The sequence below is a fragment of the Volvox carteri genome, assembly GCF_000143455.1.
Source record: "Volvox carteri f. nagariensis unplaced genomic scaffold VOLCAscaffold_9, whole genome shotgun sequence".
NCBI lineage: Eukaryota > Viridiplantae > Chlorophyta > Chlorophyceae > Chlamydomonadales > Volvocaceae > Volvox > Volvox carteri.
In genome coordinates, this window is record NW_003307552.1 from 2,066,049 (window position 1) to 2,092,005 (window position 25,957).

The 25,957-nt window shown below is 53.7% G+C and overlaps 4 protein-coding genes across 4 annotated transcripts in view; 2 read left to right on the forward strand and 2 right to left on the reverse strand.

Annotated features, from left to right (window-relative positions):
- Nucleotides 1-34: 34 nt before the first annotated feature.
- Nucleotides 35-4,113, reverse strand: VOLCADRAFT_88680 (uncharacterized protein; the record flags this gene model as incomplete). Its single annotated transcript, XM_002948344.1, has 6 exons — nucleotides 35-310; nucleotides 602-732; nucleotides 1,906-2,017; nucleotides 2,212-2,664; nucleotides 3,539-3,797; nucleotides 4,007-4,113. 6 exons carry the CDS (start codon nucleotides 4,111-4,113, stop codon nucleotides 35-37), a joined length of 1,338 nt encoding a protein of 445 aa, XP_002948390.1.
- Nucleotides 4,114-8,765: 4,652 nt separating this feature from the next.
- VOLCADRAFT_88681 (uncharacterized protein) lies at nucleotides 8,766-10,227 on the reverse strand (the record flags this gene model as incomplete). Its single annotated transcript, XM_002948345.1, has 2 exons — nucleotides 8,766-8,866; nucleotides 9,963-10,227. 2 exons carry the CDS (start codon nucleotides 10,225-10,227, stop codon nucleotides 8,766-8,768), a joined length of 366 nt encoding a protein of 121 aa, XP_002948391.1.
- A 549-nt stretch (nucleotides 10,228-10,776) lies between these two features.
- Nucleotides 10,777-11,526, forward strand: VOLCADRAFT_88682 (uncharacterized protein; the record flags this gene model as incomplete). The annotated part of the gene is made up of 1 exon (XM_002948194.1): nucleotides 10,777-11,526. One exon carries the CDS (start codon nucleotides 10,777-10,779, stop codon nucleotides 11,524-11,526), a length of 750 nt encoding a protein of 249 aa, XP_002948240.1.
- Nucleotides 11,527-13,415: 1,889 nt separating this feature from the next.
- VOLCADRAFT_103855 (uncharacterized protein) overlaps nucleotides 13,416-25,957 on the forward strand; it is a gene marked incomplete at both ends in the record, with an annotated part of 13,121 nt that continues 579 nt past the window's right edge. Inside the window, 20 exons of the mRNA XM_002948195.1 lie at nucleotides 13,416-13,440; nucleotides 13,929-14,047; nucleotides 14,189-14,296; nucleotides 14,929-15,052; nucleotides 16,231-16,460; nucleotides 16,721-16,861; nucleotides 17,315-17,459; nucleotides 18,130-18,248; nucleotides 18,989-19,040; nucleotides 19,198-19,233; nucleotides 19,286-19,374; nucleotides 19,633-19,704; nucleotides 20,255-20,272; nucleotides 20,592-20,699; nucleotides 21,492-21,632; nucleotides 22,758-22,863; nucleotides 23,306-23,667; nucleotides 24,266-24,364; nucleotides 24,708-24,767; nucleotides 25,764-25,850. Of these exons, the coding sequence (XP_002948241.1) occupies nucleotides 13,416-13,440; nucleotides 13,929-14,047; nucleotides 14,189-14,296; nucleotides 14,929-15,052; nucleotides 16,231-16,460; nucleotides 16,721-16,861; nucleotides 17,315-17,459; nucleotides 18,130-18,248; nucleotides 18,989-19,040; nucleotides 19,198-19,233; nucleotides 19,286-19,374; nucleotides 19,633-19,704; nucleotides 20,255-20,272; nucleotides 20,592-20,699; nucleotides 21,492-21,632; nucleotides 22,758-22,863; nucleotides 23,306-23,667; nucleotides 24,266-24,364; nucleotides 24,708-24,767; nucleotides 25,764-25,850 (2,241 nt within the window). The remainder of the gene's footprint in view (nucleotides 13,441-13,928; nucleotides 14,048-14,188; nucleotides 14,297-14,928; nucleotides 15,053-16,230; nucleotides 16,461-16,720; nucleotides 16,862-17,314; nucleotides 17,460-18,129; nucleotides 18,249-18,988; nucleotides 19,041-19,197; nucleotides 19,234-19,285; nucleotides 19,375-19,632; nucleotides 19,705-20,254; nucleotides 20,273-20,591; nucleotides 20,700-21,491; nucleotides 21,633-22,757; nucleotides 22,864-23,305; nucleotides 23,668-24,265; nucleotides 24,365-24,707; nucleotides 24,768-25,763; nucleotides 25,851-25,957) is intronic.

The following is a 25,957-nucleotide window of genomic DNA, read 5'->3' on the forward strand; positions in this document are numbered from 1 at the left end:
CAGGAAGTACCTGCGAGGTATGAAAAGGGATAAATTACTCGGACAGCAGCCCGACTTTATGGTCATAGCGCCGTAGCACGCACAAATTAACGCGGGCCGCAAATTCAGACAAAAACAGAATGATTGCATCAACCCGCTTACTCGGCTTAAAGGCGTATTGCGCAATCTTGCGGTGACTTGGGATTCGCCAGTAAGCCATGCTGCCGATGGTTGGAGCACGAGAGGGATCTCGCAGGCGAGCCACATACTCGCCCGCATAGTCGGGGTCTTCCATGTAGCAAGTACTCACATCCACCCCGGAGTCTCCCACCTGGGTTGGGAAAAATCATATATGAGGATTTAATTGGGAAAATACGAACTTACGAACGTAAAGGTAGCCCAACCCTTTATCTATTACTCGGATAATGCCGCGCAGAAGATATTCTGGCGGCTGGCAGCAACGGTCAAGTAACACTTTCCGAGCCTTTCCCCCAACCATCCACCTCCAACTCTTGTCCTGCTTCACCACGCGATGCATTTAAATTATTAGCTCACAGGTCTTCCTAATTACTCCGCTAAGGTTCCCCCTAACTGCTCCGCCATCAGTTCGTCAATAACTCACCCCCACGATCTCCCCTTGGCCTTGCAGTCCCGCTGCCCAATACGGCCACTCGTCCTTAGTCATCTCAATGGGTTGCCCCAGCCAAAAGTTTATATCGCTTGTCATGTCGTATTGCGCTTGGCTTAGGCGACCTGCATCAGCGGCGGGCGAACGTACGAAGGGAAAGAAACTTACTAAGTGATCCACGTAGGGTGCGGCACACATGCATTTAACTCATCATCCCAATTCCAGACGAATACATCTCCCACCCATCCCCAATGCCCACCCATCCCCTATGACACGATATGATTTTATCCTTACCTGTTGGTGTGGCCGGCCTCATTCACACACCACTGCTACAGTAAAGTTCATTGGCAGACATCCCATGCTTAACCGCGCACAGCGTTTCCTGGCATACATGTCCCGTTCAGGTAGAAAAGCAACTTAATAACTGGGCGGGATCTGGACCTGGCTGGCGATAACTTTGACGGGAGGTGTTAAGGTACGTGGGCTTTTGATAGGTGCTTGCCTTCCGCCATTGCCTTCCGCGTGCATGCTGCCATGCCACATAGCATATACACGCACAGCATCATCAGCGGTGAACATTGTACGCCGCGCGCATGCAGCAACCCGCTTTACTAGAACAAGTCCAGTCTTATTCGGGCACACAATTCCGGAATCCGGAAGCTGAATCCAGCTTAACTAGTAAATCAGCTGCCCGGAGGGAAACTGTGTACGGTGGGAACTGCCCGGGGCCAGGACTGCGTGCCATCCCAAGCAAAAAGCCCGTTTGCTCCTGCCTCCGTAGCCCTGGCTAGCTGCGAATGCGTCCCCTCTCTACACCCTACCCACATCGCAGCGCATATGTGCACCGCCCCTTTATACCATACACACATACATATGGTCAGGCACTACTGGTAATGCACACACCGATGCCCCCGGAGGTTCCGGGATCGAGACCTGACAGGGTCGAGAAACCCTTCCATTAGTGGAAGGTAAAAGTGCTCCTAGTCGATGGACGGTGGTGACCCGGGATAATGCAGACCTGCGAGCTGACCAGGAATGGAGTTGGACCGCCGTTGATCCGGCAGATTCCGTTGGATGTCGGTAGCTGCTGCTGAACCTGAGCGACCCACTGAGAACTCGGCTAGGGTGACTGGATAAAGGTGCCCCGAAATACCGAGGAAGGCAGGGTTTCGCCGCGTAGCGGTCACGGGTGAAGATATGACCCCCCTATCCCACACATCATACATATGTACACGTGGGCTGCCAGCCTCCGCCTTTCCCTGCCTCACACGCATGCGCACATCGACATACATACATACCTGTTTGCATGAGAGAGCTCGCCAGCACGTCCATGTTCTCCTCTCGAATCATGGGGTAAACCGATCGAGTAATATCCAGCTTGGCAAACCATGCAATGCCGATAAGTAAATCCTACACATGTGTTTACCCGGGCGGGAGGATGGGTGGACTCAAGAAGCAAAGCGTGGGTATGTCTGTATATCATCGTGCAGATCATGATGATGATAACGCAGACAGAAAGGAAGGAAGACGCATGTAAGCACATCGATTGTAGGTGCCGCTGTCACCGTGCATGTGCACCCACTTCTACACGCAGCAGCACGCACCTCCTCACACAGGTAGACGGACAAGATGACACCAATCTCAGGGGGATATATCACGGGCCAGCAGACATCTTCGGCGGACATCTGCATATTCTCTGCCAGCACCTCCGGCCAGATATTTGCGGCGTACTGCAGCATCTCCAATGTCACCGCAGGCACCATTTCCACAAGCAGGCCGTACCGATGTACGGTCGCGTTGGCGGTGCTAGAGTCATAACTATCGCCACCGAGCTCAATGACGGGCTGGTTGAGTGTCACCATCCTGCCGAGTAGCTTGCCAAGATCGGCATCCTGCTGCTGCTGGTTGGTTGCGTCGGTGGCTAACCTCTGCAGTAAGGGAAGCAAGCCTTCTAGAACGAAAAGCATGTCACCGCCGAGGCTTGGTACCAGTCCTTGTGCTGTCCGCAAAACTGGAAACAACTCGGGGGAGATCTTTTGTGCCTCCTGATAACTGCACTGCATGACCGATGAAAGTGAAATTAGTAACGGGGAATCCATTGGTTTACTTTCATTGGGGGGGGTCCTTAGGAAGGGGCACCGATTGAATAGGCATTGGGGTGAGTCTGCTGTACGCAAGTGTTTTGTCGATGCTACCTACAGTCGTATGACGCGGCACAGAGTCAACGCACGAAAGGAAATTTGAGGTATTCGTGACTTTGACGAGACTCATATAGCAGGCTTGCAACCTTACTGGACGCATTTGTGGACGAGGACAACTGAACTACGAATTGTGACCGGGGTATTGCGTGCGCAGGTGGTGTAAGGAAGGATCAGATTCCCATGCGGGCCATCTCCCGCGGTGACTCTTTGTCTGCCTGCAGCTGTCACATGCGTGGCCCTGGATGTACATATCCGGCTTGCTAGCCAGCAGGGCGCACAATTAGTTTTGGGGGCATGCCGCAATCCTGCACGCAGCTCGCTTTCCCCCTCCCGCCTGGTCTTACGCTGCTACGATAGGTAGATAGCAAATAGGTGTGTAAAATGGTGGACTCTACGTGGATGGAGCAGTATGTAGGTTACATAGGTAGGAAGGCAGGTTGGTAGGTGGGTTACGTAAGCAGCCAGCTAGAGTGGCTAGTTTGGTAGAAACGTACTCACGTCGTGAGTGGGTAGTTAGGTGGGATAGATAGGTAGGTAGGTAGGTAGGTTAGGTTCGCCTCAACCACATCTTCTGCTGCGTGCGGCTGTTGTTATCGCTAATTTTGGAAATGCCGGTAGCTGCCAATGTCTGCTGCGTATCCTTGTGCCGCCGCAACCCGTGGCATGTCTGTATGTCACTTTATGCAAAATGACGTAAAAGGTGCATTCATGCATGTCATCACGTACTTACCCAAGACGTGTTGAGGTCAAATCTAATTGCGTTGACCGCGCTGTCTTCTCCGAAGACCAGAAGGCTGTTGACTGGGAGGTACGACAGCACACTGGCGAAAGGTATCTCCTCTATGCGTCGAATGATCTCTCGAGCATGAGAATCATTGTCATAGGACATGATGGAGAGTTCGGATCTGGATATAATAAAAAAGAACTCCGGCGGCATTATCCGCTCGTCGGGGGGCGGCATGAAGGCAACCATCGGAGGCTCGGCTGCCCTGCGAGCAGGCAAGGGTCCGACGCGGCCGTGCTAATGACGACTGGGTTGGGGAGCGTTGGGTTGGAGCTCTGCTGGCTCGCATTAACGCACGGCAAAAGGCTGCGTGCAATGCCTTTCCGGCTCCTTTATGTTATGCCATGAATTTACTCGTGCTTTGCATTCATGCACCTGCTTCCGCTCTGAGGTGGTCAGGCCGCACACGCTTACCGCAAATTGACAACACCCGTACGGAGCACAATCTGCTTTGTGGCAAAGGCCTTGAACGAAAGCAGAATGAGAATTACTTTAGCAGTGTACAGAACGGCATGCCCCATTTTTGAGGCGCTGCTGAACTGGTATTTACACACTGTACACGCCACAGCACTAACATGAGCAGGAAACCCCCGTAAGACAATACAGATGGATTATTAGCATAAGCATGCTTATTATCAAAGGTTGTCGTATCGATTTGCCGTATCGCTGTCCTCAGTCATCTTATGAATGTCTGCAAGGTTTCGCATACTTATCAATTCATATTCTTTTATAATAATACTAAGCATTCACACATCCGCATACTCATGCGGATATCTGTTGCAGCGTCTTGCAAAGCTTCCTGTTGCATACGGCAGGATGTTCCTTTCGCCTGCCAATTATCTCACCTCACCAGCACGGTAACAACGTTGTTCAATGAACAGCTAAATTAAAGCTTGCGTAGCGCTACGGAGTAAGAAACCTGCATTTTTCTTGTAAGCCGTCTGATTCGGCGCCAAACCAAGCTCCCCGTCGGTCTGTCCGTTGTGCACAGTATCTTGCGACCTGGAACTACCTCAACAAACGGCTCTGAATTTGATCTTCCAAATGTTTCTTACATACATGAAGGCTGAAAGCATCGTACCTGGGGACTTCGTGGAGCCCTGATAGCTGACTAGGGCTGACATACCCAGGTGGGCGTTCGCTGCGTTCGCTAGCTTTGGGACATTACCTCCAGAATAACTCTCGTCTAACGACGGAGCCTTTGATTCACGTACCTACGGATGCGCGGATTACCAACTAGGTGGTGAAACCCATCGCTCTTTCTAGGGTATATCGGGAGCATGCGCGGTATGTGGGCGTCCGTGCACGGGCGCGCTCGCCTTCTCAGCGGTACGCGTGCGTGCATCAATGCCAGCAGTTCGCCTGTATGTGCCTTTAGCTCTACACACGAATGGAACACGTTGTTGGAGCGCCTTGAGGATGATCATCCTACTTTGCTAGGCGTATACACGGGACGCAGTGACGTGGCAGATCCCCCAAAGGGATGATGAGGGAGGAAGAGGGAAGATGTCGCCTAATATAGCAGTGATAACGGCGCATCGCCTGCAGGCAGTCACGCAAGGAGGTGCACGCGCCATGGGACCAACCAGCAGAATCAATCAGTACAGATCACATGTGTACATTTGGTTGTTGAGGACATTTACGAAAACTAACGTAGAGTATATGGCGGGTGCAAATCGTCTTCACCGCACCCGCCAATCATCTTCTGCGCACCGTTCATTTAGAAGGATTTAATACTCAAGATCTTTCAGATGATATCACCTCGGCGGTTCCACGCTCGACGTTGATGTTGATGTAACGGACGTGGACCGGCAGGAGGACCCCAGAAATGGAAAAGATGCGAAGCAAATAAGGAAATTACTGCCGGTTGTATGGCAGTTGCTTCTCCAACCGTTGACAACAGCAGCTGATAGCTAGTCAAAAGCGAAGGCTCACGGAAAGATGAGCACGGGCAAATTAGCGAATAGCCCGACAACAAGCACGAGCATGGTTCGAGCCGGGCCGGTAGAGAGACATGCATGCAAAGGTAGGTGGATTGAAACATGCATGTATATACGTAGGAAGGAGCACATAAGTCGTTACGTCTGAATTGGGTTTCGCTTGTCAGTTCGAATGCGCTGTCGTGAATTGAGAACACCGCCGCTGATGTACGGGAACGACTACTTTGCCGGCATCAGCACATCTTAAGTTACCCGCTCCGACTGACTCGTCAGGAGCCCCCATGGGCTGCCCGAGAACCAAGGCCCCACCTACTTTTCCCACCCAAAACGATGTTAAGGTGTCGCGTCATACGACTGTAGCATTGCAAAACATGTGCGTACATGGCGCTATAATGTCGTGACGAAGGAGTAGTTTATGAACATAGGGACCCGGCCATACATGTCCAAGCCGTCGCACTTTAGGCCTTGCCCCCATATGCTTAAGGTGTAGAGGGGAGAGTTGCCCGCAAGTAAGCTGGGTCTTACCCGCATACGTTCGGGTAGCTTAGCTTGCTACCTCGTCACCGACCATGCTCTGCGCACAGCAACCCATAGGATCGAAACCCGGCTGTAAAGTACGGCATGTACCGCATGACCTGTCGCATGTTGCGTTTATGACGCCATCGACAAAACGTGCGCTTTACCTGGGATGGGAGCGAGAATGTGGATGGCGAAATGCTAGAGGACGACGGTGGGGCGGCTACCGACATATATACTGACGACACATATACTTACAGGGCACACTGCAGGACCGACATGTCGTTCGCACGTTGCCGGAACTTAGAGCACGATGCCAAGAAAGGCAAGATGCTCAACATGTATGTGGGGTTCCCAGTGGTTTGCCGCCGGATGGAGCCGTAGGTTGCATGACCGCTATCGCCGGAGGAGATCTACAGGAGGATATGGCGGTCTGATCACATGCCTCGGCTGTCGGCCGACATGAGAATCCCCTTGAGCCCTCGGCTCGTATTGGGCGGTTTGCAGGTACGGGGAACGCACCCCACGACCATGTAACACACACATACATGAGAATCCGGCCTACCAACCGACTCAACTCAGTCTGGGATTGTGCACATCGAAGTCCTGTGAAGTAACTAAGATATGAGTTTTCTAACAAGGAAAGTTTGCGGAAGGTGGATCTCATCATGCGATGAGAGTGAGTGCGATAAATCGCTTGGAGCTGCGGCGATTGGATTGGATCTTGGAGGTTGTTGGTCTTTGCATGAACGGCGCAGGATTTGGAGCATCATTTCGGCTGTAGTTGACATGCGGCTTTGTTATTGCGTCAGTCGGTCGGAGCGTGGCCTTCCTGCTGACAGCCGTAGCCTAGCCTGCGGCCAAAATAAATTCGTTGCCGCAGTTATGCGAGCGGACATAGGTGTACGGACATAGGTGTGCGGACATAGGTGTACGGACATAGGTGTGCGGACATAGGTGTACGGACATAGGTGTGCGGACATAGGTGTGCGGACATAGGTGTACGGACATAGGTGTACGGACATAGGTGTGCGGACATAGGTGTACGGACATAGGTGTGCGGACATAGGTGTACGAGTGCGCACGCGGCAGTCTGCATTCGGCTTGGTTTCCTTGCCGGTGACTTGCACTGTACCCCCTGTTGCCATTCTGAGGTTCAAATTTGATAAATGCTCCCAGTTCTTTTGTTACCGGCAATTCATTCTTGTCTGCCAATATCTGTTGTATATAGGCAAGTTATAACAAGTTATGTTGACGCTGCAACGTGTTGTTGCCAGCAGGTCTTGCTCCTATGATTCAAGGAGTACCCGTACCCGTTCGACGCAGGGAAGTACAGCTACAACCCTGCCGTCCTTTGCCTGGAGGCCTAGTTTTATTAATGGGCACTGTCAAAGACGAATCGGCTTCGGATTGAAAAGGACACAGCTAAACCTGTCGTCACCCCATCCGGCGGCTGCCTACCAAGAAGTACCGAAGTATACGATAGCCTTTAATAAGTTAAAAAGCTGTCTTTAATAAATAAAAAGGCTGTTATCAACAATGTTAAATAGTTGGTACATAATGCAGCCAAGCTTGGCTAAACGAGATGCAACTACCATCGGCGAGAAATGTAACGGAGCCGCAAAATTTTGAACAATTGGACGCCTGTCATAACGGCGACTAACAGTTTCTTGACAAACGTATGAAGACGCGCTCTAGTATTCCAACCCACTCACACTTGGTATTGACAGCGCATGGGCACACGACCAATTGCGAAATAGAACGCAGTAGAACAAAGTCAGATAGGAGCGCGCACCTGTACAGCCTATGAAGTACCTATGCCGGTACAAAGGAAGTCCCAAAACATTTTCGGTTCATAAATCTTACCTAAAACTGTAGGGGTCCAAGCAAAAAAGCGACGGTGGCGGCTAGTTGTAGACATGTAGATATGTAGACACGACACGTCCCGACCAGCCAACGCGATAACATAACGCAAGGCGGCAATCACAGCTTAGATTCACCCCCGCATCCCGGCCAATACGCACCACCCTCGCGTCACCACCGCAGCGCCAGGACTCGTAGCAGGTGTTACTATTCAAATAGCAAAGCTGCGCGTTTTTTTTTGTGTGTGCGTGTTTGTGATTTTTTTTTTTGTGTGTGTGTGTTTGTACCCCGCCGTTATGCACTACCATATGCGACGCAACGCCCAACAATCAGCGGCAGACAATTGAGGAGGAATCTCCGGCATTTGACCACGATTCACAGGACACCCGCTTTGACACCCTACCGATGAGCCCTCCACCAACACCACCAAGTTTATCGGTCAGTGACTTTTCGCGTGGCATCGGGAACGCCAGACTGCAAAATTCTGTTTCCTGTCCTGTCCCATAACCTCCGGGCCACGCAACCGGGGCCCCCCAGTCGCGTAAGGAAAACCTTAAGACTGTCGAAGTGACGACGATGTGTTTGTGTGGAACGTTCCATTTCGCAAATACAGTGCTAGCGAAGTAACGTTTCAAACTAGCATGCATAACCCAAGCACGGCAGGGCTGTGAACTGCCGTGGTGGGCTCCCTAGACCTCCAGATCTTCAGCGCCACTCCTTATTACCCCGAGACCTTCCTTGATAAGGTTTTTGCTGGCACTAGCTGACGCCGGCGACTGCACAGAACAAGCAGGTGATCAAAGACTGGGTTCCCTTCCGCCACTATTGCAGCGACCGCTACGGCATGCATAGGCTTACTTCTTTAGCAGCGGTGCATGAGCAGCAGAGAGAAGGCAGGTTCTTGTGACAAAGGAGTCTGTGGTTAGTTCATTGCTGTGGTTATCGTGGTAAGCTCCTGTTCGGAGTGGGATGCGTTTTGGTGGCGGCTCAAGTCGGTTCGAGCTGGCGTCGCTATTGGCGTTGTCAATCCTTTCTTAATCGTTAGCAACTGTGTCAGAGCCCTACGTACCATCCTGCCCGCCCTGCTGTTTGTTAGGCGGGTGTGATCGGGTGCTTGCTCTACAGTCCCCTGTGTGAGATTCTGAGAGATGGACATAAGGTTCCAAATGGGTTCTCAGCCAGTCTGCTCCCGGCGTCCTTATGGGCGCAGACTGGCAAGTTCAAAATGCAGATAGGCCCTAGGCAGGCAGTCCTTACTGGCTAGGACGCCTGGCTAACGACAGATAATGGGATGCACGCACAGCCTCGCCTGTCCTAACGGCGGCTTGCGTATCAACCTTCAGGCAGCTGTTCCGGGGAGTCATCCATGCCAGCCTCTACGCCTTTGCCAAGGGACGAGATCCTTTCACATACCTGTAGCGAGTTGGAAAGCGCATTGCTTGCTTTATAATTGACGGGTCATTTCCCCAGAGCTGCCGTACAGCTTATAGTCGCACTCCTAAAACTTTCGGTCTCATAAGACAGCTGCATAGAAGCAAAAAGATGGGGGCCCTTGTGAAGCAGCTGCCCGCGTTTCCAAAGCACGTATGGTGATGTGGAAGGTGCGGAAGTACGTCGGTGAAATATAATGTGGTAGGACTGGAGAGAATAGTGTAGCAGTATAATGTATTGTGAGTGTAGCTGAAGCTTTCATCGTGGGCGCGTCTCGTTGCAAGCTAAGCAACGCGTATACATGACGTGTAGCATCAGTCCTCAGTTCACTTCTTGTAACGAACATCAGCATAGGTCCAAGCCCTCTCGCTTGGAGGGATATATGCAAACAAACATCCTGATAGGTAAACTCGCATGCTACCGAGCATTCAACCGAGCACATGCATGCTTAGTTGAATGGTGAGATGCGACCCCCCTTCATTTCGTGCTCGGCAAGCCTGCCACCGCGTACCGGATATGTTGGCGATGTTACAGAGATGCTGCACCTTGGTTTCTGTGCGCAATGCATACGATGCTCGACCCCGCCGACCAAAACTACACGTGCCCAACTGAAGACACACCGGTGGTTGTGCAGCAGCTCTTGAGGCTTTGTTGGCTGAAATCCAGCCTGAGACGCTGCACCTCGGTACCTGTGCGCAATGCGTACGCTGCTCGCCCGCGCCGACCAAAACTACATGTTCCCATCTGAAGACAATGCCTGTGGTTCTTAAACAGAATTTGAGCTTGCTGCTGGCTCAAGTCCTTCCGTAGTAGCTGCAACACGGCTAACGCAGGCACGGCCGAATGCGCTGCGAAAAGCTGTTCCAAGCCCTCAGCGGCATCCATTTTACTTGCAAGGTTCTGAACGACTTTCGCGATTCTTCTCTTTACCTAATTCTGCGTTGTTATTATTTATTTCGTAAGAGTGTAACTTGAGTTTAGTCGGAACAATGTGCATTATGCGCTGCGCTACCGAAAGCAGGCGCCTTATGGCTGATTCTTTGCCGACCGCTTCATCTTCCGCGGCAGTTTCACGAGCCCAGAGTTGCAAGCTAGGACGTTGGCATTCGGTGCTTTCAGTTACTGCAAAGCATCCAGGCAATAGTCCAGCATGCATGCCGCGTGCGGCTATAGCCAACATGCCCACTTGCGCAAGGCGCTGGCGCACGTGGTCCTCATCCGCCAAGAAAATTTATATACACTTGTACAGGCGCATTTTGTGAATCGCACGCGCGCATCTGCGCGGCAAAATTCGCTCCTGGAATTTTTGGACGATGTACGGATGTTTTATTCGCGAAGTACGACCGGACACATTTGTGCGAGAGGCTGCTTAATCAATTTTGGACATACATATAAAAGAATTTCGTTGCAATGGCACTCGCATCTGTCCATCGAATGTATGGGATGCCTTCTGCCGGCGGTGTTCTCGGGCCACACATCCATGCGCGTCCTCCAAAGCTTCCTACCTTGCTAATTAGGCTCGGGTTATCCTGTACTGGGACTTTAGGTGTACCAAGATCAATCTGCCGACAACAACGCCGCTGTTTACTTCTCGCCGCTTCGCCGTCGGAGTCCTCTGAAACTCCATTGGTCCACTTGGAAGATGACTATGGGGATCTTGGATTGGGTTCTAGCTTGGAATTCAACGAGTCGGAGCTGGGGCCGCCACCTGCAGTTCGGTATCAGCACGCCATGCACATCAAGGACCGTAAAGCCTGGCGATCCAAGGCGGAAACCATGGCCAAGGAGAAGCGGCTGATAAACATACAAATTGGGCAGCTGGGCATAACACCTTCTTTTCTGAGGGCATGCGCTGACATTTTGCAAAAGTATTCTCTGGTCCGCGTAAAACTGGGGGAGGGCTGCGGACTGGAGCGAAGTTCCGCAGCCAAACTTCTGGAGAAATACTTGGATTGCGTCTGCGTGCACCAGATCGGCTTCACTGTCACCCTCTACCGCCAGGCTGGTCTACCACGTCCGTCTAACACTTTGAGAAGTAACGAGGATGGCGATACGTCTGCGGCCGCTGTGGCGCTGGAAGCAGAAGCTCAGGCGCGCTCGGCAGCTGCCCAAGAGAAACAGAAGCGCAAGAAAGCCGGTCAGCAAAAGCCGGAGCAGCGGCCCCCGGAGTTCAGTGTGCTGTAAGGGAGGCCAGGGCTTGTCCTTGGCGCCGCACGCGCATGGTTGCCCTACGCCGATTGCTGCGGCGCCAGCTGCTGGCGCGTGCATGCGTTGTGCTGCGTGCTGGGGCCACGAGCTGCACTGTATTCACCCGGTTTGATGTGCTTGAGGCTAGGGTGATTGGCGATGCAGGTGCATGCAAGCAACGGCCGGTTGTTGCAACCTCATGAGGTTTTTGCAATTGCAACATGATCATGCGTACATCGCGGTTTATGAAATATATGATGTAAGATAAGCGCACAACCGCAGTAGTTTTTACAAACAGCTCTGCGATAGTTGACGGCTTCGTATCGATATTTGGTTACGTGTGGTACTGAACATCGGCCAGCAACATGTGCTCCCCTGCAACGGTTCCGTCAGGGGGCGCACATATTTAGAGTCTGAGTAATCCGAAATAAAGTATTCCCGTATAATCTCCTTCCGCTCTCTATGAATTTGCATCAGTAGGCCTCCCAGCTTCGTCGCATCAAAAGACCCCACAATGTTGCGCATGCGTACACCCGCAGGGAAACCAACTGCTTGCCTTAGCGGCTCGTGAGCAAGACATTCCATCACCACGTGTAGCTCGTCTCCTACCTGGCCCCCTCCACAAACCCGTATGTTGGTTCCTCCCGTGGCTTACGTCCCGGCTGGTGTGCGAACCGTGACACATCTAGATCCCACTTGCAAAGGCGAAAATGCATCAGGGTAGTGTGGACTGCTCTCGGCATACTCACCTTTTAGATGCCCTAATTTCGATTTGTAATCCTCTGGCGAGTATTCTACTCACATCCACATTTTATAGCGACAGGCGGTGACGCCTGGTCTGTCCATGTTCACATTCCTCCCAGTATACACAGGGGAGTCCACTGTGATCTCCGGCCGTTCCCAATCCGCCAACAACCTTCTTCGAAACTTCTTCAGCAGCGCATCAACCAAGAACTCCAGTCCCACACATATCCGTGCCTTCTCTGTGTTGCTATGTCCCTCGGCGGCCAGTAATTAAAGCCAAGATAACGGGAGATTTCGAAAACCTTCGCTGTCCAGAAGTGTTCAGGTGATTGTCCTACTTAAGCCATACCTTCATCTCCCTCCAACGAGGCACGCGCACGTGTTGCGGTGCGCTTACCGAATCAGTTCCAAAACCAAAAGAACAGTTATGCCCAAAAATAGTGCAATGGTAGCTGCGACGGTTCCGCGAGAAGTTACGCATTGGGAGGTAGCTTTGCACCAACAACCCCCTTTAGGAGTAGTTTCTGCACATGTACCATTGACGCGTTGCTGTAGCAATCCGCACCTGTCCTAGCCGACAAAAAATAACCCTCAAGCCTCCATCGAATGCAGTCACCAAGCGTGTATAACATTTCGGCTAGCGACTTCCTTGCCAGGTAACTGGGGTTTCTCTACAGCTAAGTATACATGGGTATGTAATAGCGCCATCGCAAATCCTGGGCATTTCTTATGGCAGCTGTGCGAGAGCTCTTCTACCCTAAGCTGATGCATGTATGCGGGGTGGACGACACAGCGACGCAAATGGACATTGCCAATAAGGGTTGCCATTCAACCCCAAATACACCAGCTCAAGGGCCTACGTGTGGCCAAGGACAACCACCTCCAAAAACCCTTGCAGAGGTTGCGGGGCCTATTACGCCTGAAGCCCTGATCTTTTCGGCAGCTGAGAGGGAAAGTTTAAGCAAAAGTCAGGCTATTTTAAGGCTGCGGCGGCCTGAAGATCTGGGATCAGCCAAATGAAAAGCTATGTAATACTGTAAACGAGGACAGCAGGTAAACAAGAAGCCGAAGTAAAGGAAAGCCCAGAGTTAGGGCTGTGTCCTAACAGTCAGCGTTACAATAGCTCTAATAATAATGATAATATGAAACCTCTTCAGGGACGGACACGTAAGTAAATGCCAAAGAAATGCCAAAGGACCTGTGTCCTAACATGATACTACGGCGTTTTGGATCCTTGCCGTACAGCTTGCACAAAAAGTAAACGGACAGCGCTGCCCATTGTGAACGTTGGCCCCAAGGAAGAAGGTGGCCGTTATACCTAGATTTTGACTATATGCATGTATGTTTTACTTTAACCATCTCACACAGTCACGCAATACTTTTACCAAATCGGCAACTTGACAAACAGTCTACATCTTTCGTTGACTCCAGCATGGACCGAGCAATGCTGCACTGCAGCTCTGGCTGGTCGACTCGCCGCTTCCTGCAGGCATCTTGTGCTAGAAGTCGGCATGGAGCTTTAGCTGGGCCTCGTACTTTGCACAGCGCACGCGGACCGGTCACTCAAAGAGCACCATATTATAACGAGCAGGACCTACCACGAGCAGCGGTTCATACTGCTGCGGGCACTTTCGTCAGACCCCCGCGGCCAACAGGGAACGCAGTCAGCGACCTCATCCGGAAGCTGCAACTCTGTTTCGACATTTTCTTCCCGGAAAAACCTAAGGATGTTACACCCAAAGAAGAAGTCAAGCGGCGGCTTAAAATGGTGTTGGTGAGCGGTAGCTGGTCTGCGAATTTGGGTTCGCTAGCAGATTGTAGCAGTTCTTGGACCCTTTCAAGCACCACCAATAAATGTATGACTATTCCATGTTGCCTTCTGTCATGGTAATGGGCATGGACCTCCGTGTGCCAGGTGGCTGACCGATGCGGCATGAGCCCGGGTTCGCTCGGCGAGCTTAAGAAGACTATCGCACGAGCACTTCAAGATTTCGTCGATATCGAGTCGGAAGACGCAATTGAGGTCCGTTACTCGCGACAGCTAATTCCATGTTGCAACCTATCAACACCGTTTAAAACGGCAATACGGCTCGCACGCACGCTTTCTACCTTCAGACCTTGCCAACTTGTAAGCTAAGCAACCACTAATAAGATACATTGCAACGCAGCTTACTTCACGCTCGTCATGGTCTCCCTCTGATAGCTTGCACGTTTGGTTTCCATTATAAGCAGCCCGACGCCTGCCTTTGCTGTTTCGATCAGGTTCAAATCAGCGACGATCCCGGCTTGGGGACAGTGTACTGCGTGGCGATTCCTGTGCGCCGCGTGAAAGCCGAGACTCGCTTCGCCGCTGACAGCCTTATGGAGACCGGCTCTGATGGCGTCGTTCTCGAGTGGGACCCTACGGATCTCCACTCAGACCCTTCTAGCCGCTTCCCCATGGGTTGCTGAAGAAATCGGTGAGTTACGACGACTTAGTAGAATTTACGTACTTTGCGTCGGGACCGTACACCAAAGCTGAGGCCGTAGTGGGTTGTCTCAGCTTAGTTCATGGGCCACGAAGCTTCTGGGCCATGTCGACCAGCATTACCTCTAAGCTCTGCAACCCTGCTTGCCGTCGTTCGGACACATCACAATGTTTTCCGTTTGCCCCAGGTCCGCTGTACTGTACAAGGATGGAGCCTCCGGCTGACCACTGACAGTGTGTTAAAGCTGCGATGCCCAAGATGCGTGTCGACCGTATTCTTGCCTTTCTCCAAGTCGAACCTGGAAATGTCTGGTGGTTCCGGGTTGCATTTGCATGCAAGGACTGAACGGCCCGTCGGAAAGGATCTGCGCCGTAGTGACTAGGTTGTCGGCCGATCCAGGAAGTTCACATGTACGCGGGACGCCAAAGGTAGCAACGGCACGGTGCGTGACGTGCCGGGCGACAGCAGGTGCAGATGCTCAGTTATGATGATGGCATAAGAGAGAGGCAAGCGTCATCACTTGACCTATGTCCATTTTAGCAGTGGGTTGATATTCTACTCCACGCGTGTACATCAGAAAGCCGGTTACGTTGGCGTGCTCAGCTGTGACAGAAGAGTTGATAATCGCATGAGGTGGAGCGATTGCAAAGCCCCATCAGCATGTCAACCTGGTTCTGCGTATAGTCTGTGTCGTCGGGTCAGGTTTGCATGTTGCTGCTGTTACCCTGAGACTGTTATAGTATGTGCGGCAAGCATTGCATGTCCTCTAGCAAGTCCTTAATCTGTTGGAATGTACCATCATCAGTTATGCATTAGTGGGTGACATGATCTGTTCATGGTTTGTCGTTACAGGGCTTTGCTTTAGCATGGAAGATGCGCTGCGCTTCCGCGTGAAGCACGAGGACCCAACTTGCTCGATTTTATTCTCGTAAGAGATGGAGCATATCCTGAGGGCATTATCCTGCTGGCTATAATGTGCTGGAGGACCACACGGTATTCCCGACAGCGGATAGCGATCCGTTGGGCAGTGCTGCCAAACAGTGCGCTACAGCCATTCGGCTTAACTTACCCTGGCTGTAAGATTTCTCCAGTCTTATCTACTATTCGGCAAGACATGTGGGACAGATTGCGATTGTTACAGTGAACACCGATCGGGTCAAGTGCGACGCGCTAAGGACAGCCGCCTACAGACAGCTTGAAGTACGGCAAAATTGGAAGACTCCCAGATGCGCAGTGAACCGTCAGTTCTTCCATCTGAAGCTAAAGGCCTCCAGCAGTTTGCGTCAGAAATATTTTCCCTTTGGCATGAGTGCTTCGGCTTGAATCAAGCGACCTGGGCAGGTAGTCTTTCGTGTTTGTAAAATGTGTGGAGGCTTCAAACTGTTGCGTACTGTAATGTATCCTAAGTAGGAATGAAATCGATAGGTAGCCTGTGAGTCAACTCAGAAGGAAACGTCTCCCTTGCAACAACCCTCTCTCATGGGGCCAGGCATAGCTCAACATGCCGAGCAAATCACCACGGCCTTACAGCTTCATGCACAACTAACAACGGAGACCGACGCAGTCCTGCAATCCCTGCAAGAAAAGCTGTCCGAACTCAATCGGAAGTTGGCGCCTATCCACGACCGTGCGACAGCGCTCACGTGGGCGGAAGAAAACATAACGCTTGTGAAGGCTGAAACGAGTGAATTACTGTTGCACATCGATGCGTCTCGAAAGGTCGGTGCGCTCTGGGTTTGCGTTCTCCCTCTTTAGCCATCTTGCTCCATACCCGACACGGCCCGACCCTGCCATCTCCTTTTGGATCCCTTGATTTCTTTCATCTCATAGACCGCCACCTCCTTGCCAAAGGCTTGCACCCGTAGCGACGCGCCCTCTGGTAACCTAGTTCCTGTCGTGCGTGATGCATGAAACACACACCACATATGCCTGAGTACCAAGACTTCCCAAACCAGCCTTCACCGCGCTTCCGCGAGCAGGTAGAGAGCGTGTTGCGGCTGGGTCCGGGGCGGGATGAGGCGCAGCTGGAGCAGTTTCTGGCAGCCGTGGGGCGGCTGGAAGAGGCACTCAGCCGCCTGGAAGCCTACATGGACGGAGGAAACGTCAATGCAGTGGAGCAGGTATGGGGGGATCTGGCTGGCTGAGGTGCGGTGCAGTTTGATACCGGGTGCATGGCCCTGACACCGGGGGGCGGCGCCTCAGCGAGAAGCCCCTTCCTACCCTCATCCCACCACCGCTACCACCTTCCTTTTCCCACGAGCACATTTATTTGCAATCTAAGAAGATTGCGAGCACGGTAAAACACAGGCACACAGGTACACGCACGCACTTCGCCCATGTGTTTGAGGAGGACATAGCGCGGCCAAGTGGAAGGGAAGATTCGTTGAGAGCTGTGTAGGGGGCTGGGCGGTTGTATGGATGAGTGAATGCATGGATGAGTAATTGAACGAATGCCAAATCCATGTTGGGCGATTGCAAAAGGTTGTGTGCCCAGAGACCGGAAGCGCCCTAACGAAGCGTTCGCGCACACCTGTTGACCGACGTATGTACGGGATATGGTGGGGCGGCCGCAGGCGTACGATAATGCAATGGAGCTGTACGACAGGGCCATGCGGGATTGCGAGGCGGATTTTGCGTCTGTGCTGGCGCAGCATGGGGCGGCTCGGCTGCCATCAGCCGCCTGGCTGACGGAGAAGGCTTCTCCCGAGAACCTTCGGGGTGAGCTTGGAAAGCGCGTTAGGGAGAGGGAGTGAGGAGGGGGAGTGAGGAGGGGGAGAGCCTGTGACATGATGATGATGATGATAATGATGATGACGATGCGAAACCACCCAAATTACCAACTGCCGGAGTTCAAAGCGCCAATATGCCGGAAGTCAAAGCAGAGAAAGGAAGGGGGAGGGACCGGCAGGAAAAAACAGGCGAACAAACACAAACCCCCCCAACACCCGTGTTTTGTTATTCTTATTACAATCCTCCCGGCTTTGGGGGAGGAAGTCCCCTATAATAAGTGAAAATCAGAAGGCCAAGTTAGGGGCTACAACATCCTCAGGTCTGACCTCCCCGAGCGAGTGTACGGCGCGGGGGGAGGAGTGTTAAAGGGAATAGGAAGGATAGACCCCTGGCGAGACACCCGCGAAAAGGCGTGTGCAACCAACCTCGCTCGCTCCCGGCGCCGGTTTTCCTTTTCCTACCTCTTCACCTTTCACGAGCCCTACCTGACCTTATCATAAGTCACTGTTCCCTCTTTCATCCGTCCAACCGATCCGAGACTTGTCTTTCCCCTACCCCTTCCCATCGCACGCCCGTCCTCTCTCCCCCTTTCTCCCCCCCCCCCACACACACACTCATATATACGAACATATACACACGGCTGCGCCGTACCGTCCAGACAGCCTGTCACGTCCTGAGTTGGAGCTGTTACCCCCCTCCGCGGTTGCCCGGGTGTCCCGACTGGCGGAGGCCATGTTGCGGGGCCGCCATGTGACGTGCCTGGACACGTATGCGCAGGTGGGGGGGGGGTAGGGGGCCAGGGGTGACCAGGTGTGACACGGCGTGGGTCACCTCCTTTTTATTGCCACTACTAACGACGACCAGACCAACACCTTCGCAACAACAACAACAACAACAACAACAACAGCAACAACAACAGCAACAACAACAACAACAACAGCAACAACAACAGCAACAACAACAACAACAACAACAACACGCTTTTCTTATCCTGGGGGGGTCGCTTTCTTGCTGCGAATGTTCTTTCGTGTTTCTGTCGTTACACAAGACATATCTCTGCGTACATTTCTCTGCAAAACTGGTATTTGGGGGCAAGATTGGTTCCGGATGACTCCCTTCAGGAGCGGCAGCGTGGTGTGGCGTGGTTGATGTCGGCAGTAGTTGATTTTTATCTGTTCTATGCATTTGCAGCGCATCTGCAGGCCGAAACGCGTGTTCTTCCCAGCGTATGATAAATAAATAAAAAAAATAGCTCATGCAGGGGCTCATGCGCTGTCGGGTTTCGGGTGGGACCGGGTGTGGAGGATGTGCTGATGGTCGCGGATGATCCGCTAATGTCAGCAGTCCTCTTAGCCACGAGGCATCTGGGTAAAGAGAGTCTCTAATAGCGCCTGTAGGCGTACTGATAAGGCTGAATAGCTATGGGTCATTGTCTTGCCTTAAATGCAGGATACTAATGTTAACCTTGCGTGTGTTTTGTGATTGATATCTATCTTTATGTTGTTTGTTTCGCACAGCCCTTCGTTGTCTGGTGCGCGGTGCCGCCCTTGGAGCGCCTCCGGGCTCCAGGTATATGCATGGGTCCAGGCTGTTGAACCTTTGGCGGGGTGGTGACGCAACTCCTTAGAAAAGTGTAAAACACACACGTATATATATGTATATATATATATAGTTCCCCCCACCCCTCCCCTCCTCTCCCCCTCCCCTCCTCCCACCCGCCTTACAGGCCCGCGGCCGGTCCCTGGACATGCTTTTAGCCCTCGTGGGTTTGGATCCCTCCGCCCCGCCCTCAGGTCTGTCCCTGCACAGCTCAGACCAGCTTCAGCGGCTGGTGGCCGGCTGGGCGCAGCAGCTGCGGGTGCTGCTGGTGGGGGCGGCGGCGGAGCTGGCACTGGCTCAAGACGTGGGTTGCTGGGTTCGGGGGGAGGGGAGGGGAGGGGAGGGGAGGGGGAAAGGTACCCTTAATCTTTGCGTGTGTTGCGCCGTGTCGCCTTCGAGTCGCCTGTGCGTGTGCACGTGTGAATGCTTGTTTCCGTGAGGTGCGTAAGATGTGTGTGTGTGTGAGTGTGTGTGTGTGTGTGTGTGTGCTCCTCTTTGCTTTGCATCATATGATTACACTATATCGTCATTATCACCGTCATTCGTTTCCCCCATGTTCCAGGTGTGGCCTTCGCCGTACGACGAAGTCACATTCTCCGAAACCATCAGCCGCTCGCTACGATTGGTGCTCCAGGTGCGTTTTCAAAACGTATGTATGTGTGTGTGCGTGTGTGTGCGTGTTTGCGCGCGTGGAAAACTGGAGGTCTAGGCGGGCCGCGTCGAGCCCGGGGTCGGGGCCGGGGCCCTGAGCTGCCTTGGCGGTGCAGTTTCACCGAGGACAAGGTGACAACAGGCTTGACCTGCCTGGGGTGTGTGTATCCGCTTGTACGACAACCCCCGGACCCCCGTCTGCATCAGGTATCGGCTTCACTCGTCCGTGTGTCGTGTCTTTTTCCCCGAACCCCAGAACCCGCTGAACATGTGAGATCTAAAGACGAACTAACTAATGATTTTGATTAATGTTCGTGTGGAGGGGGGTTTAGCGAATGAACGGATGGGAGCGGCTCACTCCTTCCACTCTTTTTCTTTCGGATGGCGTTGCTAGGTCGGTTTAAGGTATGAAAGTGTGTGTATGTATGTATGTATGTATGTATGTATGTGTTGGAGATGTGCAGGTGGGAAAGGCGGTGTGCGAGGGTCGCGGAGCCGCCCGCACTCCTGACAGGCTGTTTGTGCTGCTGCAGATGCACCAGTCGCTGAAGGTAGGAGGCTGGGGTGGGGGTTGGGGAATGAGGAGGAGCGCATAACGGAGGAAGGCCGAGGGGCCCAGGCTTGTGCGTATGCTTTCTCAACTTAAGTAATAATAGCACAACTGCTGATAACCACGCAGCCACGTGAACCCCCGGTGTCTGTGCGTGTGCGTGTTTTTTATTGCGCACCAGTTTGTTTTCGGGCCTCATGCCGTATATACCCATTCCAACGTTCCACCCCTGCTGGCTGATTGCTGCTTATCCTATTATTTGTCTATTTGTCTCTGCCTTACTTGCCCGTATTGTACGACCTGTGTGGCAACCTATACAGGATCTTCTGCCGTACCTTGATGACCTGTTATCAGCTCGCGAGCGATGTACGGGTTTGCTGAACGAGGCCCACCTGCTGGGGGTCATGATTGGCAGGTCGGCGAGGCAGGTGGGGGGGAGGGGGAGGGGGGGAAACGGGGGGGGGGGGGGAAAAGCGGGTTTGGGGTATGGGAAGAGGGCTTGCAGGGCCGGCTGGCTTTCGGAGCGTTCTGTGGCGGCGGTGGGGGAGGAGGGAAAAGGTCCTAACCCGCATGCCGCTAACATGTTGACTTATCAATACTTGACGTCAATACACACACACACACACACATACCCTCTCTCTCCCTCTCTCTCAAACACACAAACACATACACACACGCGCGTTCGCACTCTTCTGCTGCATCTCTTCTTTCGCGTATCTTCCGTGGACGTGGACATCATGAAGCGCTTCCGCCACTCAGCACCTTCCTGATTTCCTCCCTCCCACACGCACATTGGGCCCTCAATACACGTACACATACACACCTACCTGCATGTTCCCCCCCCTCTCTTTCCCTTCCCCTCCATACCCCCCTATTCACCGAAAAAACACGCCTCCCGTCCCTCGTTGCCATTGTTAAAACGACCCCTTCTTTGCTTCTCCCTTTCCCTTCCCATTTTACAGCTTTCCCCTCTCCTCGCTACGCCTCACATCATACATCACTTTCACGTATCCTTCCCCGGCCTCGTCCCCCTTCCTCCCCCCGCCGGCCCTTTCCCCATACCACCATTATTGGTCTACCTATATTGGAATATCCGTCTGTGTCTCTCTGGTATATCCTTTTCGGCAATCGTCTGTTCGTTGTCGGGGCACCCACCCCGCCCCTACTTCTACGCCGCCCTGGCCCCCCCCGCGCTGCCCGGCCCCTCTGCCGCCCCTCAGCTGTTTGCGGATTTCGAGGAGGGTGTTGGCAGTCGGGGGCTGCAGGGCTCCGGCGCGTACGGCTCTGAGGCCGTGTCCAAGCTCACCATGCTGGACGGCACCGTACACCCGATATGCGCTACCACACTGAGCTTCCTTAAGGTAGGAAAAGCTGTGAAAGTACAAGTCGCGGGAGTCCCGTATGCGTGTGTTTGTGTTTATATGTCACACGCACGCGCGCGCACAAAAGTAGGGGGGTTAGGAGAAGGAGGCTCAGCAGAGCGTGCTTACGGTGTGTATGTATGTATGTATGTATGTATGTGTATATATGTACGTATATGTGTATGTGTATGACAAGGACGTTGAGCAACGACCTGGGGGAAGGTCAAACCCCTAGCTTCGGTAGGCAAGTACATGTATACATACATACATACATACATACATACATACATGCATGCATGCATATGTACATACATACATACATACATACATACATGCATGCATATGTACAGACATACATACATGGCCAGGTCCACGACCTTAACCACCTTAACCACCTCCTTTCCGTCCTCTACACGATCTGGTCGTGTTACGGCCCAAATATGGCTTCCTCCCCGCGTCTCTTTCTTTTCTTCACACCCTCTCACCCTCTCCTCGTCGGCACTCTATAATCATTCATCTTACGATTCCCCCTGGTCCTTCCCCCCTTTGCTGCTCCCGCCCCGGCCCTCCCTCTTCTTCCCCCCCCCACGAAAACCACGTGCGCGCACGTCCGTCAGCGTCTGTTCACGCACCCCAATGCCCTGGCTCTGCTCTTCTCCCCCGGGGGGCCCAGCAGCGTGTCCTCCGCGGGGGGCGCTGGGGGGGGCCCGGGGGGCGCTCCAGGGGGGCCGAGCAGTGAGGCGGCCGCCGCTGCCGCCGCTGGCTCCTCCACCATGAAGATCCTAATGAGGCTGCTGGAGGTGTGGGCGGGGGGGGGGATACTGACATACATGCATACAGACAGACAAACAGACGATTTCCACTTTTCGGGCTCCTTCCTATCTAGCATCAACACATACACAGGCACGCAGGCGCGTATCTCTGTCTGTCTGTCCGTCTGTCTGTCTGTCTGCAAACAAACTTCCCTTAAACGCTTCCCCACAGTCCCCCCTCCTCCCTCCCATCTGTTTTCTTCTGAACCGTATGCGACCGAGCCACACACACACACACAAATATACACACACATTACCCGGCTCCCTGCCTTTTATCCCATTTTCCCTCACACCCCTTGTCACCGCCCATCAGGCCCTGGAAGCCAAGGCCCGGTCGTACAAGGTTCCGGCGCTAGGTGACCTGTTCCTCATGAACAACGTGCATTACATGGTGTGGACGGTGGAGCACGCGGCGGCCGGTAGGACGGGGGGAGGGGGGGGTGGGGGGGAGGAGGAGGAGGGGGAGGAGGAGGAGGGGGAGGGGGAGGAGGAGGGGGAGGAGAGGGAAAGGGGGGGGAGGGGGAGGGGGAATAAGTCCATGATGATGATGATGATGATGATGATGCAAGAAGCAGCAAAGGCATATCAACTCCTGTACCTACGAGCTTCATCAACTGCTGGAGTTTGGGAATGAGAGATTGGGTAAGGGGGCAGGGAGGGGTGTAGGGGTTGAGAATTTGTGTGGCAAGAGGTCTTGCATGGCGGTGGAGCCGCCGGGCGAGTATGGGGCAGCCTGCCCGCCACCACTCTTCAACCCCCGGCTCCGCATCCGCTTTGCACCAGCAACCTCAAGATCCTGAGAGAGGTTACACGGCCCCCCCGGCCCTACATGCCCCCACATGCCCGCTTTCGCACACACAGCCGACAATCAAACGCAACAACAACAACAAGGTCAACAACCGAAGCAGCTCGGCAGTAATCCCCCGCCCGATGACATGGAAGATCCCACCAGCACCAAAACAACAAGAACCGCAACAGCGAGGCAAAGTGGCCGCCGCCGCGGCGGCGGCGCCGGAGGCTCCGCCTCCGACAACGGCGACGGCGGCTCCGCCGCCGCTGCACCTCCCAGCGCCCCCGCCTCCGCCGCCTCCGCCAGTCTGGGCGTATTGGGCCTTGCTTGGGTGGAGCGCCATAAGGACATCGTTGAGCACTATGGCGCCTCCTACCAGGATAAGACCTGGCGGCCCCTCGTTGCCGTACTGGAGGGAGTGCTGGTGACGGAGGTGAGGGAGGAGGGCGGGGGGGGCCCCGGTGTGTGCGTGGGGGTCTTAACGGAGCGGCGGACTGCCGTAAAGGAGGAGGACGCGTGTGTATGTGTGTTTTAATGGAATGCGGCACGCAGGCTGGGGGCCCTTGAGGCGTCAGTGTTGCGCCGCGCGGCGGGGGTGTAGATGTGTGTGTTTGTGTGCGTGTATGTGTTTTTCTGGATGAAGCGAGGAAGGTTAAACAGGGGGAGGGCAGGGGAGGGGCTGGGGAGAAATTGCGGTGGGGCGGAAAGGAAGGGATCCAGTTCGCGCCACTGACGCTTCCACTGCCACTGCCACACTCTATCCGTCTAAACCTTATAAACACACACGCACAGCCACACACACACAGCCACACACACGCACATACACACATACACAGGCACGCCTTTGGCTCACTCCACGGAACCGCTTGTGGGACTGCTGGTTAGAGGAAACCGTACCTCACGAACTCTTACCATCCGTAGAAATGTCTTCTTTGCTGCGAATCGTCCTCTCTCCCTCCCTCCCACCCACCCCACCCCACCCACCCCCACCTCACCTCGCCTCCTCTGCTGCGCTGCGCTGCGCTGGGCAGGTGGACGCGGAGCCCTCGGATCCAGGTCGCTTCAAGGCCTGGCTCAAATCCAAATTCGCCAAAATCAACTCACAACTGGACTCTATCTTCAAGCAGCAGGTGTGCAGTGCGAAGGCGGGGGCCCTACGGCGGTAACACCTCTCCCTCCCCCCCCTCATCTGATAGGATCATGGTATACCAAAAACACAAAAATGCAGGAAACAGAAAAAAAAACAGTAATGCAAAATGCAATAGTGTTATCCGTACACACGCCCCTCTATCGCGGGACACACGCTCCCCCCCCCCCACCCAACCCCCTCTCTCACCAAGCATATATATATATACCACATAAATAACCCCCCGCCCCCCGTCGTCCTGGGCTGGTTCTCCGACCCGGACGTACATACACACGAACACGAACACAAACACACACTCCCTGTGCCCCTCTCCCCCTGTTTGCCAGTCTGCTTGGACCATTCCGGACGCCAAGCTCAAGACGGCTGTACGCAATGTTATCAAGCAGGTAGCCCGGGAGTGCCCCCTAGTAATATGGAAATGCGAGAAACTTAGTGTTTTAGAGTGGGAGAGGCAGCTGACGTGAGGTAATATCTTTGGGCACAGAATATTCATTAGAATATTCTAATTAGAACTCGCGCAGAGTCTTGTCGTACGTAGAAATGGACCTCAACTTTTCTAGGTTCTGGTTGCCTGTTCGCCCTCCTGATGGATTTTGCCGTTGTGGGGCAAAAACACATGTTTTATGCGGGTCAGTACGCGGCCAGTACGTACCCGGCCAGTACGGCCGGTACGGCAATACTTAACTTCTTGTCTTGTTTTGTTTTGCAGGTAGCCCCGTATCTGTGTGTGCTTGGGCCGAAGTGGGGAAAGAGGGGACGGAGTCCCCTAAAGGAGAAGAAGGGGAGACGGGGAAGAAGGGGGATAGGTCGTGGAGGGAGGGGGGATAGCAGTGGGTTTGGATGTGTTGAGCGGCAGCTAGGACGGGGGGGTTGTGTATCGTAATGCGGAACGGGGGCCCCCGAGGGAAATGTGCTTCTTTGCTTGGTTGGGTTTCACGTGTCAGGGGTGAGAGCGTCGTTTGCCGTCGTTTGACGTCGTTTGACGTCGTTTGACGTCGTTGGCCGTCCTGGTGTTGAGATCTCCATCACCGCTCTCTTCACCTCCGTCTCCCCAACCCACCCAACCACCCACCAGCCCGCAGTTCCCTCTCCCTGTTGTGGCTCTGGATAAGGCCCCCTTCCCCTTAGCCAGCTAGCTAGCCTGGTCCGCCGTACCATAGCACTGCCTAGTTCCACACATACACAACCACACACACACACCTTGCCTCCCTGTCCCTTGACCTCCTTCCGCAGCTCGCTGATTTGGATGCGTCGCTGGGCAGTAGTCGTTTCCTTTTATGACTTTGGGTTCTGCATCCCATACCATACGTACATACATACATACATCTACCCCCTTCCCATCCCCCTTTACCTCCCCCCCCCCATCCTGGGTTCCCCGGCAGGACCTGCTGCCTCTGTACGGCGAGTTCTGGGACCGTTACACAGCCGTGGACTTCACCACTCACCCCGACAAGTACCTGCGGTACGAGGTGGGGAGGGGGGGAAGACACACGCACACGCACACGCACCCTCAGCTCCACTAAGTCCCCCACAGCCCTTTCCCCCACAGCCTTATCGAGAGGGGGGAGGGGGGAGG